General features: G+C 46.3%; 1 protein-coding gene across 1 annotated transcript; it reads right to left on the reverse strand.

Moving 5' to 3' along the window:
* Positions 1–379: 379 nt before the first annotated feature.
* On the reverse strand, positions 380–12,916 carry YBX1 (Y-box binding protein 1). Its single transcript, XM_053400362.1, has 8 exons — positions 12,464–12,916; positions 9,768–9,831; positions 6,195–6,228; positions 3,499–3,588; positions 3,022–3,324; positions 2,483–2,565; positions 2,117–2,382; positions 380–754 (listed from the first exon to the last, which is right to left on the reverse strand). The coding sequence occupies exons 1-7, from the start codon at positions 12,726–12,728 to the stop codon at positions 2,148–2,150; spliced, it is 1,074 nt and encodes a 357-aa protein (XP_053256337.1). The 5' UTR covers positions 12,729–12,916; the 3' UTR covers positions 380–754; positions 2,117–2,147.
* Between the last annotated feature and the right edge of the window lie 3,541 nt (positions 12,917–16,457).

A 16,457-nucleotide genomic window follows, 5' to 3' on the forward strand; every position in this document is an offset into this window, starting at 1 on the left:
ACCTGGATACAACAAAGATGCACCTGAAGCTGGCAAGTTTGCACCAAGCCCAAGCCTTCAAGAAGTGAAAAGGCCTGGTTTAAGTATGTCCAAAAAGCCCAATCTCAAATTCCTTGTTAATTCAGCCCCATTTGTGTTCTGATTTGTGATGGCAGGTTCCCCCCCACCGAAACACCCCCAATTTTTCAGAGCCTTTTGTATTAATACCCAACTAGTCCTTTATTCCAGGTGGTTTAATTTCGGCACTATGAGTACATTAGACTAACAACACATTAATGTCTGGGGTTTTGAGAAAATATGTCCTCCTCTGAGCTTCTGAAACGATTTATGTGGAGAGGGTGGGGAGGATCAGTTAAATCATAAACACACCACACCAAGCAATTCTTAAGACCTTTATTAAGAGATGCTTGCAGTTTGACTTGAAAAAATCAGGTGTATATTTCATACAAATTAAAAATGAGGTTCTTAAAAATCCGAACTGACCAGATATGAAACAATTTAAAAACCTTTAAAGGTGTATTGAGAAAAAACAGGCCTTTAAAAAACATGTTTGTCGCTCCAAAAAGGAGACCACTTTAGGTAAAAATAATAAAAATCCCATGCTGCATAGATAATGCAGAGAGTTCGAGTTATCTGGTCAACAGCAAAAAGCAAGCACTTAAGGTCTTCAGTTCCAATTCTTCTGTTCATTTCTTATTGCTGGAATTTCATATTCTCTTTAAAATTTCATATTCTCTCTTCTTTGATGACTAAACTGTAAAGAGAAAAACAAGAAGTCGCCTTACCATACTGGGTAAAACCCAAACCCCACAAGAGTAGGTCCACAGATGGCCTCTGGGCTCCACTCACACACCACCACCACATAGTGCAACATCTCAGCTGCACAACCAAACCTAGGCATCGTGCATAACACTCTTTGGACTACAATGGGGAACTTACAGGGTGGTATGCTCCTCCAGCACTGAAGTGCTCCTTGTGCATATATAAAAGGAGACTGCCTAGGAGCACAGTTCTAACCTATCCATCTTGCCAGGCTACTTTTCTATGTGCAGGATTTCTGTTCTAACTGGCGAAGAATGCAATCATGCCATTCACCACTTGAAGGCTATAGTGGTTCAATCCAGACTCAAGTTAATGCCCTTAACTGTGGAGTGACAGAAACTAGGGCTGTGATTCAGCCTCAGTCAGGACATGTGGTTTGGCAGCTCTCCAAGGGCCAGGATTCATGAATCTTAACACACTACTGACTGCTTCTTGGAAGCCTCATTTAGACTCAGTACCATCTAAACACGAACTCAGGAAAGTTGCTTGAAGGAAATCCTGTTAAAGCCTTTGGGATGAACTTCCAAGCATTTATTTCAAAGGGCTTGTGTAAGGATCATCTTGTAAGCCTTCCTAAAAAGACCACAAGCTGTCCAATGGGAGTGCCCCCAAGAGTTTCTTGGCTGATTTCCTATAAATTTTGTCTTTCCATGTTTGACCTCTAGAAAACTAGAGGGAAGGCCTGCAACTGTCTCCTGTTGTGAGTACCACAGAAGGATGCTGCTTGGCTTTGCCAATTCAAAACACTTCATCTCAGCTATAGGACGTCCTTTCTGTGGTCTCTCACCCTTCCCAATTTCACCCAAAGTGACAATGAACATCTACCTGTCAAGGTGAAAACTGTTCTACATGTTGTAGACAAAAATTACGACTTTGCCTGAACCTACACACAGCTCTTCTAATCTTCACAGCGCAGTGAGCCCCCTTCTGGGCTATTCACTTAACCTCTGCTTGACCAAGGTTTCTAAAAGACCAACTCAGATATTCACAATTTAGACTGCATTGGACTCCTTTCACATGGCATCTTAGAACAGCCAGGGGGGATCACTACCACCCCAAGCCCCTTTTTGTTTTTCTTACTACCCAATGAATTCAAAATCTCGTTTACTCCTTTGTGTACTGTGGTTGGTCCTAAGGGCTTTCTTATGAGCTGCATTGTGTTTTTATCACCACCTCCAATTCATTTAGCAGGTTTCAAGTGCCTATCTAAGGGCAACATTCCTGCCAGCTGCCTACTAAACAGGGCTCTGGACCCATTTTCCCTCTCTCCTGGTAGGAATTGCAGCCCACTTACCCGGATGATGGTAGAGATGGTAAGCCGGCGTTTACTCAGCCCCGCCCTGCTCGGCCTCGGGAGCGGACGTGTTCTCAGCTGATGGTTCGGCTGCCTTTGTCTCTTTGCCATCTTGTGGTTTAGGGTTTTCTGGGCGTCTGCGTCGGTAATTGAAGTTACGGCGGTACCGACGTTGAGGTGGCTGCTGACCCTGGGCCTCATCACCCTGGTTCTCTTTGTCTTCTTCATTGCCTTCCTCCCTGGGCTGTCGTTGGCGAGGAGGACCCCTGAAAAATGCAGCAAAGCTGTGAGCATCTTACTCCCACTTCTAGGGGCAAAAGCATTTAAAGCGCCTGAGGGCGGGACATGCTCTCCGAGGGAACTCACCTGCGATAGCGTGGTCTGTAACCCCGATACACGTTCTGTCTGACAGGTCTGCCTTGTTCTCCTGCACCCTGGTTGTCAGCACCCTGGAAGATGGAAGAGGTGATAACATGGATTGTGGTTTGCTTTTAGGAAAAATCCCGCCCTAGGCAAACTGCAGTAAAAAAGCAATTCATTTTAATATGTAACGAATTCTGAATTTGACTCACACCAAGATTAAACTGATTTTTTAATTTTATTTTTACGGTCAACTCAGTTTAATAGAAATAAAGCTGTATTACTTGGCTTCACTGGGAGGAAAGAAAAATGCCAAAATGTTGTGACTTGCAGGAAGCACAGGGTTACCTGCTGGTTTTTGTTTTTTTTAAACAAACTTATGAATACAGAGACCACCTGAATTTCAAACAGGCCAGTGCAGAAAAGGCATGTCTACTGGCTTCCGGCCTGGGTATGTTCACTACTGGCAAGGAATTCCATTATTCAGGCTAGAGCATCATGTTTTCAAACCTGGCTCACAAGAAATCTTTGTTAGTAAAAATTACCTCCACTATCTCGCCTTGCACAGGAGCATTGGAATACTGTGGCCGCCGGCCGTAGGGCCGACGCATGTAGTAAGGTGGATACCGCCTCCTGCGGTAGGGGCGGCGCTGTTGGGATTGGCCTTCCGGGAGGCTCTCTGACCCCTCGTTCTTTTCCCCACTCTCACTGTTTTGGTAATTTTGCTGGTAGTTGCGTGGAGGACCTCGACGCCGTGGATATCGTCTGTACTGGTTACGGTCTGCTGCGTATTTACTGCCTTGCACTGGAACGCCACCAGGACCTGTAACGTTGGCTGCCTCTGCTCCCTAAAAATAGCCATCAAGAGACAACATGAGCAAGTGTCAGCTGCGCCAGCACAAGCACAGAGAAACCTCCCTGCTGCACCCCAGACAGAAGGAAGCTGCTGGCCTTCACTTGCTCAGCAGCTGAAATCCAAAGAGCAGGAAAGCCCCAGAGTCAGTCCAGGACAGTCACCTCACCTTTTCTCCTTCAACCACATCAAACTCCACAGTCTCTCCATCTCCTACACTGCGAAGGTACTTCCTGGGGTTATTCTTCTTTATAGCAGTCTGATGAAAAAACATTTCAGATTTAGACTTGTAGACATGTTGTGAACTCCCCTGAGATCTATGGGTGGTTCACAAATTTAATAAATAGTAAATTTTAAAAATGCAAGTTTTCTAGATTAGTGAAAGACCAACAGCAGATTTTTTCCTGCAATATTGAACATATAGAAGGAGCCATCAAATGTGTGGTAGGTCCCCTCCCAGCAACCTTTCCAGGGTAACCTTGGGAGTAAGTATGTGCCACAAAGACTTTGCAGTCGTGACAGAGAAGCATAGGAAGTACATTCTGATTTACTACGTCCCTTCTAGCCCTAATTTTCTATGCCAAAGACATTAACAAGGAAAAAAATTAACTGGTGTTTCCTTCCAGAAGTCCATGTAATTCAGGGCAATCAGTGTAAAAACTCACATGAGTGTCATGAGCTAGTCTTTCTCTAACTAACAGAACAAATTCTGTCTTTTTGAGTGGCAGAAGCTTTAATTCTCAGCCACTCATGTGATCACACTCTATTAAACTGACCTTCATAGTTTTGCTTACCAAACACTTTTCAGAGTCAATAGTAACAGCTGCACTAGGAGCAAAGTTAAATAGTGCTGACAACATATTCCTGGTACCCTGCTTCTGGATAAGCAAGCACCACTAACCCCATTTGCAACTAACAACCCTAATGTCCAATTCTTAAGAAACAGAACTACACCAGGGGAAAGAACAAGTTGTTTCTCATAGGGCTTTCATCCATTTACGGTAGGCCTCCCAGCAAGGAAGCCATCAGACAACCCAGGGAAGGGAAATTTATCCACCACCAAGAAACAGATGGAAATGTATCCCAAATAGGAATCAAAGAATCACAGAATCACATAGCTGGAAGGGATGCCAAGGGTCATCAAGCCCAACCCCTGCAAAGGACCTTCCTTAATCAGACACCAGTGAATGATACATACTTTTTGAAACTGAATTAAGAGTCCTTGAATTGAGAATAAGACACTTGTCTTTAGCTCCTTCCATTCCTCCTAAATGAAAACTGAGCACTAAATCATATTAATTTAACAGCTGAATCAAAGCCAAAAATTAGTTACTGCCTCCCAGCCACTCTCATAAAGTTCAAAATGTTCCTCCCGAGCTTTTCTGAGGGAAAGGCCAGTACGGAAAGCAATTGATTGGCTGCTGCCATTGGAAGGGCTCTGTGCACCTCCAGCAGTGATGACAGTCCCCCGACTGCTGGTCTTTCCCATGAAAAGGTTTGGCAAGGAAGAGATGAAGGCACCCTGAGCGCCTTTCAGCAGCTAGTTCTAGCTCTCCCCCACCAAACACTCCTGCTTCATAGCAGGAAATGCTGGTGTTTGCTGGGGCTTTGCTGATTTGGAACCCACAGCCTTCCTCTGCATGGGGAGAGCCATAAAAGCAGTGGGGCAATCTCTGCCCAGCTTCAAAGCTGGGAGGATGGCTCTCTGCTGAGCAATGGACGGCCTCACACTCGCTACTACAGCTAGAGCAGGGGTCACCAACCTAAGGCCCATGGGCAGGAAATCACGTCTGCGCATGCGCAGGTGCCGAAAATCATGTCTGCACAGACACCGAAAATCATGTGTTAACAATTGCGGGCTCACGCAATCTGGCCCACGGAGAGATCTCCACGGGACTGATCCAGCCCAGACAAGATAAACCTTGCCGACCCCTGAGCTAGAGGAAACCTGTGCAGTGGGCAATGTTTCCTTCTCTTTTATCACTCTGCTTTGCCCCACCCCCAGAAAAATATTCATATTTGACAAATTATCACCCTGGTTCTTTGTTTACAAAGAAAAATATCCTTAAGGAGAAGGATTCACCTAACTGGTCCTGAGAAGACCAGGAGAAGAAGGGGATTGTTCCATCTGGCAAACTGAAAAGCATTGGCTGAAAAGAACAGCTGCTGCAGTGCTACACTGAATTCTTCCCAATGTGTCTGGCAAGGGTACCCAAGCAGCAGCATTAATTTTTCAAGTGGAGACCAGGTCATATAAATGACAGCCACTGGTGTACAGGAAAAAGCAGGAGTCCCCAAAAAGGTTGGCACCCAACCAATATGAAGTTCCCAAAAGCCTGTGAGTGCAAGGATAGATGATAAGAACAAGAATACTTTTGCTATATTTTTTTTTAAAAAAACTTAACGGTACCTAATAACCCAATTAGACAGAACAAAAAGCAGATATAAGCCATTGTGTGACTTGTGGGACGCAAAAGCAAAGGTAAGGTAGCAAAGGGATAAAGACCAGCTGAGGACAAGCAGGACATGGGTGGGCTGCAGGGAAGTCCTGACCACTTAGGCACTGCAGGCAAAGAACAGAGGGAAGAAAACCACAGTGAAGAGAGAAGGGGCATGAGATGCCAGGTAGGCAAACAGGCACAGTGTGTTGAGCATTCATAGGCTCTTAAGATTGGGTTTTGGCTACCTTATGTCAACTGGTTTCCCCTATAAAAATTCCACACTTCATAACTTCAGTTCTGAGGCAACACTGACTTCTCCCAAGAGAAACAGAACTGATACTTTTCCACCCCTTTCAGCTAATGCACAAAGTGTATCATTTCATCAAAATCCAGCATATCTTGTTGTACAAGGAAACAGTCTCACCTGGTGGACAAACACATCTTCCTTGGTGTCATTCCTGTAAAACAAGGAGTTTCATATTCAGAAAACATGACACAAAAACCCAGCATTTTCCAGGAAGGAGTGGCACTCAATTTTGGACGGAGGCCAGCCTGTAGCATTGGGGGACTGCCAAGGAACAACACTTATCACTCCTCGCTCCACACCCATGATTTCTTGTGCTAAAAATACTGGGAGTGTATTAACTTGGAAGTTTCGTATTTCTTTTTGCGGACTCTTGCAATTCTGGCTACAATGATCAAGCAGGTGTAAGTTGAAAGTTTGCCAAAATGCCTTTTTGGACAAATGACAGACCTTTCCTACAGAAACGTTTTCATTAATATTTGATTTACAAACACTCTCACACCGGAACACAAACATTAAAGGAATATTCCAATATATGCCTTATTATTCTATTCTATTTTTATTTCCTAATCAGGGATTATTCTACTTTCTCAGTAGAGATTAAAAGAAGAACAAATAAAAGCATGTAGGGTTTCTACATGTCTCAAAGCACCAAGTATAGTCATCAACCCTTCCCCTATCCCGCAGTCACAGAGCTGTACAGGAGGGATTACAGGATGTAAACACAGTCACTGCCAGAAGACTTTCCTGCCACACTATTGCAACAGCAGAATGAGCTAGGTGGAGTTTATGACTGGACACGGGTGGGGCTACAAGTAGGACAAAGATTTTCAAGCGTGATGTGGATAAATACAATGACTTTGTACAGAGAGTGATTTCTGATCAGGTGTTTCAACTACACAAGGAAGTTACATGCCAACATTAATTCATAGAATTACAGAATTGTAGAGTTGGAAGGGACACCAATGATCCTGTAGACCAACTACCAGCAATGGGGAATTACAACTAAAACATCCTTGACAGATGCTTAAAAACCTCCAATGAAAGAAAGTCCACCACCTTCTGAGGAAGTCTGTTCCACTGTCAAACAACTCTTCCTAATGTTTAGTTAGAAACTCCTTTCTTGTAACTTGAACCCATTGTTTCCAATCCTATCCTCTGGAGCAGAAGGAAACAAGCCTGCTCCATTTTCCATGTGACAGCCCTTTAGAAATCTGAAGATTGCTATAACTCCTCTCTTTACCAGGCTAAACACACCCAACTCCCTCAACTATTCCTCATAAGGCTTTGTTTCTAGACCCTGGATCATCTCAGTTGCCCTACTTCATACATGTTCCAGCTTGTCAATATCCTTATTAAATTACACTACCCAGAACTGGACATAGTATTCCAGGTGGGTCTGACCAAGGCAGAATAGAGCAGTACTAGGACTTCCCTTGATCTGGACATTGGGCATCTACTGAGGCAGCCCAGAAAAGAACCAGCTTTTTTTCTTTTTGCTGCTGCATCACATTGGTGATTCATGTTAAGACCCCTAGATCCTTTTCATAAGTGGCTGGGTATAAATAATAAATTATTATTACTATTATAAAAAATATAATAAAACACTGTTGGAAAGGCAGGAGACCCCCACCGTATATTTGTGCACCTAGATATTACATTACATTAGTCCTTACTGAAATTCATTTTTTTAGTTTTTGCCCAGTTTTCCAATCTGATAACCCTGATTCTATCTTCTGCAGTATAAGCTACCCTTCCCAGTTTGGTGTCATCTGCAAATTTGATGAGCATCCCCTCAATACCTTTATCCATATTGTTTATGAAGATGTTGAGCAATACTAGTCCCAGGACAGAAACCTGTGGCACCCCACTTTTTACAGGATAATGAGGAACCATTAGTGAGCACTCATTTGGTTTGGCCTGTCAACCAGGAGCTGTCTCATTTCAACTGCCATTTCCTGAAATATCTCATAGCGCCTTTAAGACCTGTGCATGTACCGTTTTGCCACACTGCACATGTAATATCACGGCCCTGCCAAGTCATATTCAGAAGTACATGACTGATGGAGCCTATCTCAATATCTACCAAGGCCCATTTCAGTCCTGCCTACTAAGACCCTCAACTGATTGGCCTGAGGTAAACCAGACCCACCTGTATAGAGGCCAAACATACTAGAATAACCAGTGTTTCATACATGACTGCTATTGAAACACTACAAAAGTGCTGCCAGCTGTAGTGATGCGGAGAAATGTCCCCAAAGAGGCAGCAACAGCCGTCCTGCCTTTGCACTTAATTGCAGCCATGGCATAAGAAAAAGCGAGAGGAAAACTAATCGAATTCCATATAAACTAAAGTCACACTAATCTAAGGCCTTGATATAGATCAATGCCATTCACAAGACAGATTTACATATGGCAGGCAATGCAGCAGGGCACCTACACGTCTCAAAGTGGACAATATGCCAGAAGGTACATGTATGGCAGAGGTGGAGGAACCATTTAAGCTTTTTATTGTTTTTTAATTACCTACATGCTTTTCATTTGCCATGTACTTTAGAGAAGCCCCTGGGGCATTTCTCTGGGTTAGGCATAATGACCAGGAATCTAATTAACATAGTTTACTCACACCTGCTTTGAAAAACAACCCAAGGTAGACCCAACCCAAGGCAGACAGCTAGCAGCACTTTATTTTAAGTGTGTATGTTATACACACACTCTGTAAGAACATCTGTAGATAAAAATCTACTACCCTGTATGACCAGGGGGTTTGGTTTGCTGTGTGCTCCTTTGGCCAGTGTTCAGAGGCAAATTAGCAGGAACTGTAAGTAAAAGATGGCTATTATCGCTGTGGACAGTCCTCACCAGCCTTTATAGATCTTTGGACTTGCCTTTTCACTCTCATTGCTGCTTTCCTTATTGAGACTGAGGGACCCCAAAAGGAATAAAACCACCACATGGTATTTTACTAGCCTTCAGCCAAGGAGTATAATCATTTCCTAAATCTGGCCATCTCTGTTACAGTATGCATGTTGAGTCATGCTCAGTTTAGTTCTAGCACTCTCTAGAAGTTCTGCTGTCTCAACTGCTCTCTCTCTCATATTTCACCTCCCTTTTTATACATCTTGGCTCACATTTGATTTATTATGCCCAGTCCTCCTCTAATTTACATGTTGGAAGAACAGAAGTTACAAAGAACTGCCAAGGTACCATATTAAAGAAACCATCTGTGAGTAAAAATTTATGCCTGCACATACAGATACTAAACCAGTGGTGGCCAAACTTGGCCCTCCAGCTGTTTTTGGACTACAACTCCATCCCTTGCCAACAGGACCAGGTCAGGGATGATGGGAATTGTAGCCCCAAAACAGGTGGAGAGCCAAGTTTGGCCACCACTGCACTAAACCAGTCCACTGAGATGTACAGCAAAGAAGCTGAAGCAGAGTGGAATCGGTATCATTAAGTCCTGTGCACAAATCTAGCTCAGCCTTCATCCATTTGCTTTTGAACTACAAATCTCATCAACCCCAGCCAGCATGGTGCCATGATATGAGTTTTAATCCAAACAGCTGGAGGGCATCAAGCTGGGAAAGCCTGATCTAGCTTGATACTCAGAGGACAGCTTTAGAGTGAAAAGGGACATTTCACGAGCCTAAATCAGCTTTCAAAAAATGATCACATCCAGCCCCTTCTCACCTGTTGATGAAGCCATAGCCGTTCCTTACGTTGAACCATTTCACTGTCCCCAAAACCTTCGTTGCTACAAAAAAGAAAGAAAGAGTGACTGCAAGTTAAGATATATGCTCCCCCTGCTCCTCTCTCTCTCTCTCTCTCTCTCTCTCTCTCTCTCTCTCTCTCTCTCTCCACACACACACACACACACACACGAGGGGCCATTCAAAAAGGTCTGAGCCACATATAGATGCTTATCACTGGACTACAGCATCATGGCTGCTGCTCTCATGTACCAAAAGATGAACTTTCCTGATGCCATGGGTCACACGTGAGTAAAGAAGCTTGTTGCCTTAGCCATGAGTTCAGTTTTGTGGCCTCAGGCAAGGTACCCTCAACCCTCTCACCTGCAACAAGAGATCTTTACTGAGACAATTTTGTACTGCATTTGCACACACGTATAGTGCAATTACATGTGTGTGTGTACACACTATATGTGTGTTTATAATTACAAACTAATTTATAATTAAAACATAGAATTTATAATTAAAATATGATGTTTTTCAATCTATTTGAAAACATGAAAGGAAATAAAGACAAGACACCGTCAATATTTAAAAAACTTCATAAAACATGCAGCCTATACTATACTATACCCATTCAATAAGGTAGATGTATGACTGCAGCTTTCAGATTTTTTTGAAAAAGATATACATAATTTAAACAAACTTTAACAGGTTTTTTAAAGGCTTTAATTTGCAGGAATGAAACTTCAAAACTGACTCCAATGAGCCTTGTGACATCCCAAAGTCCTGAATCAAGGGATGAGCAATCAAATCATGTGCACATTTCTGTCAATTTGCCAACTAGCCCCCAAAAATAACAGCAGCAAAGCAGAGTCTGGCCTGCTCTTGTGCACTGAAAAGCCATTTGATATGTGGAAAACAGATGCAGCTTTTCACAAGGAAAGGAGCATGATTCACCCGCACACCAAATGGCTATTTAAAAATGGACAAATAAAGGGGAAGGGGAGACTCAAAAGATGGCAACCTGCTAATGGACAGTGGCATGGGAAATGCTACTGTCATTGGTGGTTTTTTTGTAAAAAGAAAAAAAAATGGGTGTAGCTGAGCACATACTTTAGCATGCAAAAGGTCAAAGAATTAATCTCAAGCATCTACAGCTAGGGCAGAAAAAGACTCCTTTCTGAAACCAGGCAGAGCTGCTATCAGTCAGCAGATTAATATTGAGTTCAGTGTAATTCAGTATAAGGCAGTTCTTCCTACTCACACTTCAATGGCAAAACACACCTTTTGAAGCTGGAAGGTCTCATGTTCAAACTCCAGCATCTCCAGGTGAGGCTGGGAACATCTACTGCCCCAAACCCTGGAGACCTGCTTCCAGTCAGTGTAGTCCATTCTGAACTGCATGACCCAAAAGTCTGACATGGCAAGAGGCAGCTTACTATAGCCCTATAACCCTCAACCTGAATCTACTCCCCATCCCTGATTAAGGTAATTTTTTTAAATATTAAAACTGGCACTCCAGTAAATAAAACAAGCAAATTTAATTAAAACTTGCAGTAATAAACTATTAATTAGTTATATACACAAGCACACACACACTCCCCTCAACTGTCACACCGTGGTAACCATTCCAGCAGTGGGAAAACTGAGAAGCAGAGTTCATTCAATCTGCTCTGCTGTGACAGGCCAGTGGCACCATGCCTCCTCTCCCCTCAACTGTCACCTAGGGGCAGCCATTCCATTAGGCTGCCCCAGTGGGAAGAACAGGAAGCAGGGCTCATTCCACTAGCTTTGCTGGAGGCCCAGCTTCCTCAAACACCTCCTGCCCCGGAACTGGTGCCTAAATTTAGATTTCCCCCACTTCCCTTGTGTATCATGTTTTTTTTAAACTGTAAGCCTGCGGGGCAGGGACTGTCTTGATTTGATTGTATGTAAGCAGCTCTGGAAGTCTTTTTGGCCCAAGAGCGTGGTATAAAAATGTACCAAAAATTCAGCTACATGAAACATCACAGCTACTGCTCACAGAACAATCTGCGGCTAATAGCATCAATAACCGGGATTACTGGAGAGCAGGGAGGGGGGGCTCCCCCACTGCAATCACACAAAGGCTGCGCGCGTGGCGGACATCTTGCGCCGTCTTCTCGGCCACGCCCCCTCCCACACGCACGCACGAGCCGCTTGCCTTCCCTTTCCCCACCAACATTCTCTCCGCGCAGGCGCGCTAAGGAGAGGGAGCGCGAGGCAAGGCGCCTCAACGGCCGGGGCACGCGCTCGGACCTGAAGGGAGGAGGGGGGAGTCTTATTAGAATATGAGGAACTAGGGGAGGAATAAAAAGCCTCAACGCGGCCAGCCAATCCAGGAGGGGAGAACGGAAGAGAGGCGGAGACAAGGAAAGGCACGAGCGCGAGCAACCAGCCCACCCTCAGCCAATCATCGAGGCGGGAAATGGAACGTGAGTGAGGAGTCGGGAGGGGGGAGAGTAGGGGATAAAAAGCGCGCGCGGGAGAGGAAGGGGGACAGAAGCCCACGGAGCTAGCCCAGTCTGTCAGTGGCTCAGCCGCGCCCCCGTTAGCACACGCGCGCGCGCGCAGGCCCCGCCCACCATCCCCTCCTCTTTCGCTCCCTCTTTCCCCCGCCCGTCGTCCCTCACACGCTCCTTCCCTCCCTCTTTTTTTCCGAGCCCCCAGCCTCACCGATGACCTTCTTGTCCCCGCCGGCGGGGGGCGCCGCCGAGCCCAGGCCGCCGCCGTTGGATCCGTTGCCGCCGCCACCGCCTCCTCCGCTACCGCCGCCGTTCCCGGGCTTGGCGTCCGGGGCGACGACGATGGCGGTTGTGGGGGACGGGGGTGTGGGCGCCGCCAGGGGGGCCGCCGCAGGCGCCGCCGCCGCTGGTAGAGGGGCGGCTGTGGCTGTGGCGGCTGCGGCGGTGGGCGACTGGGTCTCGGCCTCGCTGCTCATGGCGGCGCCGGTGTCTGTCGGCGGACGGTGGTGGTGACTGGCTTTCGCAGCAGCTGCAGCAGCGCCGCCTCCCGCGCGGTGTTGATGGTGACTCGGGGGCCGGCCGTTGGCGGGGGGGGGGGGGCTGCTCCCTTGCTCCGGGCTTGCTGGGCTCCGCTCTCCGCTCCCGATACCGATCGAACTGGCCACAATGGCGGCGCGCACTCGCTAGCCACCCCGCAGGCGCCGCCCACCGTGCGGCGCCTATTGGGCGCCGGATTCCGTCAGTCAGTTGCCGCGGGAAGCGATTGGGGTGTCGAGGCGCGCCTGAACGTTCGGGCCTATTACATTGGCCTCGGGAGCCCGTCTGTCAGAAGCTGCGCGCGGCCATTGGCTGGGCTCCAGTCCTCTTTTCCTCCCTCCTCCTCTGAGAAAAGAGTAGATAGGTTGTAACACGCGCTTGCTTGCCTCGCACAGTCTGCCAGTCGATGGGTTTCGGGTGGTGATTGGGCGAGAGCGCTCCCTTTTCCTGCCCCTCCCTTTTGGGGAAGGCAGTCAGGAAGTGCCCTTTCCTAACCCTACATGGGGACCATGTGGCCGAGGGAACCTAGGTTCCTTTGCCTTGTGGGGCCCTGCCGCCCTTCCCCGTTCAGGGCCTATACATTCTCTGCCCATGCAGTAAACCACGTTTACTCAGAAGTCCCATGTGGTTTAGTGAGACTTACTCCCAAGTAAGTATGCACAAGATCGTGGCCTCTTGTCTCACAGTGTGTTTACTCAGCCTTCGTTATTTTCACTGGGGCTTGCCTCGGGTAAATGTGGCAGAACAGCGGTGGAGAACCGGTTTCGAAGACCAAAGCCTTCCTTCCCTCGCGGGCCAGCACCTGAGGGCCGCGTGGCAGGGGTGGGCGGAGCCGGGGCAATAGTGGGTGGAGCAACAGGTGCGACTCTTACCTTTGTATGGGAGGCTACTTCCAGTCAGATATTTCGCTTCCTGTACCCACCCGCGCATTGCTCGCCCCAGCAAGCAGCAATCTTGCTATTCTATAGCGTGCAGAAGTGTCCGAAAATGGTGTGGAGCCAGGATGGTGAAAAGGGCATGCGCTGGGCAGAGTCCCAAGAACCAGATAGTGGATAGCTACGATCCGCCTTTCAGGACCTGTTCTACACCCCAGAGCCCTAGGGCAGCTCCACACTAAACATTTTAAATACATTCAATGCACATCTAAAGCACATGGAAGGACAGATCCTGAAGCGGAGGCTCCAATACTTTGGCCACCTCATGAGAAGAGAAGACTCCCTGGAAAAGACCCTGATGTTGGGAAAGATGGAGGGTACAAGGAGAAGGGGATGACAGAGGAGGAGACGAGATGGTTGGACAGTGTTCTCGAAGCTACCAGAATGAGTTTGACCAAACTGCGGGAGGCAGTGGAAGATAGGAGTGCCTGGCATGCTCTGGTCCATGGGGTCACGAAGAGTCGGACACGGCTAAACGACTAAACAACAACAAAAGGACATGGGTTTTCTCGTGCTTTTTTTCTGGGGGGATTGCAGGGGTACGCATACCCCTAAACATTTTGTGAATCCAAGTTTGGCTTCATTGGGGGGCAGTATTTCAATATGAATAAGAAAATGAGAGTACCCCTAAACATTTTTAAAGAAAAAAAGTACTGGTTTTCTCAAAGACCTTACAGAACTCTAGTTTTTCCCTCACATAGCTACCATTTCCAGCACCCTTAATTCCCAGGATTTTTGGAGGGAAATCATGTTTTTAAATTGTATACTGCGGATCTGCCCTTAGTCAGTGGATAATAATAATTTTATTATTTGTACCCCAGCGCCTCTGATGGGCTTGTCCCAGCCACTCTGGGAGGCTTCTAGCTAATATAACACGAAACATTAAAAACTTCCCTATACAGGGTTGCCTTCAGATGCCTTCTAAAAGTTGTATACATAGTTCTTTATCTCCTTGACATCTGATGGGAGGGCATTCCACAGGGAGGGTGCCACTGCGAAGAAGGCTCTCTGCCTGGTTCCCTGTAACTTCTCTTCTCACAGAGGGAACCACCAGAAGGACTGCTATTACTCTTCTAACTTGGAAGTAAACCCTGCTGTTTTCAATGGAGTTTTCTCATGTATCCAAAGCAGAATTACCTAAATGTAGTTCTTACTTGTGGTTATACTTGCACAGGACGGCCGCATGCAGATGAAAATGGCTTTATTTTCCCTAATGTGAGTGTTCTATTGCTATTGACTTCAATAAGGCTTGGAGCCTGTTGTATACTTACCTGGGAGGGAGGCCCACTTACCTCAGTGGAACTGACTAGTTAGTAGATGGACATGCATAGAATGACACTGTAAAACAATTCACTCAAGCACCTGAAAGACTTCCTCAGTTTTGTTTTACCTGTCTGTCTGTGATCACTTAGGAATAGAGGAACCTGGCTTATACAGTATCGTGCTATCTACACTGACAGTGAGTCTCCAAGTTTTCATGCAAGATATGTCTCTCAGCTCTACCTGGGGTGATGGGGTATTGAACCCAATACCTTCTGCATGTAGAGCAGATGCTGGACCACTGTGCCCCCCACAATAAGAAGACTGGGACTGGCAGTGTTCTCAAGCTCTGACCCAGCCTTAATGAGAAAACAGGTGGGTTGTTTTGTTCAGCCTTACACCAAGGCCATCAGCATCCTGTTAGAAATTAGAATTTTGTATAATTAATGACACGCAAAGCACCCCCATGTAGTTTTTACTCAGAAATAAGTCTAACTGTGTTCATGTATGATTTGAATCTGGTTCCCCAGGGTCCTGTTCTTTACTAACAATCCTTGAACATGCCTGGGAACTTTGTGTTCCTCCTTATTTGAACAAACCAGGGAAACTTTGCCAAAGTGAATTCCAGCTTCCCCCATTCATTCTGAAGCCCCTGTGAATTTGATGGCTTTGAAATAAGCACGGTTTAGATTCATTCGACTCTCTGACTCAGACCACATGATGTCCAACCCACATCAGCTCATCTTCCCAGGCACAAACTCCTAGTTCTTACCTTGAAAGCTCCCCCCAACTTTTTCTATCTGCTTTTATTTCCTTTTAAATGTTTGTCTGAGACTTTTGCTCCTCCAGCTCCGCCACCCTCAGGCCATGCAATGTCAGCCATTCTGCCTTGTTTCCCCTTAGGCAGCAGTGGTGCAAAGTTTGGGGCACCCTCTGCAAGTGCACCTGCTCCTAGCATCTGGTTGCTCAATATTTCAAAGAGTAGACAGACCCTTGGTGTGGTTTTTCTTTGTTTTTACACGTCTGAGTTCTGATCGTGCTCCTCAACACTGAAGACAAAGAGCTAAACACCAGGAAGATCTATCTAGCAGTGAAAGCTGCTTGACATTGGAACAGACTCCCTTGGAAGATAGCAGACTCTCCTTTATTGGAGGTTTTTAAGCAGAGGTTGGATACCCCTCTGCCATGGATACTTTAGTTGAGATTCCTGCATTGCAGGGGGTTGGACTAGATGACCCTTGGGAATCCCTTCCAACTCGGATTCCATGAGCAGATATACTTGCATGACACAGACTGCTGGCCTAGTTCAATCCCAGTAGAATGACTATTGGGCTATGGAAGCATCTTGCTTCTCTCCTTTACCCAACCCTTTGCCCATTCACCCTCTTCATGGCAGGGATGGGAAAATCTGTGGCTTTCTGAATGTTGCTGGACCATGGTTTTCACTGGGGCAATTGGCCATGGTGTCTGGGG

The sequence above is a fragment of the Podarcis raffonei genome, chromosome 8 (genome assembly GCF_027172205.1).
Source record: "Podarcis raffonei isolate rPodRaf1 chromosome 8, rPodRaf1.pri, whole genome shotgun sequence".
In the NCBI taxonomy this organism is placed as follows: Eukaryota; Metazoa; Chordata; class Lepidosauria; order Squamata; family Lacertidae; genus Podarcis; species Podarcis raffonei.

Coding starts and splice junctions, on each gene's coding strand:
- YBX1 (XM_053400362.1), bottom strand. CDS start 12,728: ATGAGCAGCGAGGCCGAGACCCAGTCGCCCACCGCCGCAGCCGCCACA. Junction 3,325..3,498: donor ATGTGGTTGAAGGAGAAAAG/GTGAGGTGACTG, acceptor GGCTATTTTTAG/GGAGCAGAGGCAGCCAACGT. Junction 2,566..3,021: donor TGCAAGGCGAGATAGTGGAG/GTAATTTTTACT, acceptor TCCATCTTCCAG/GGTGCTGACAACCAGGGTGC.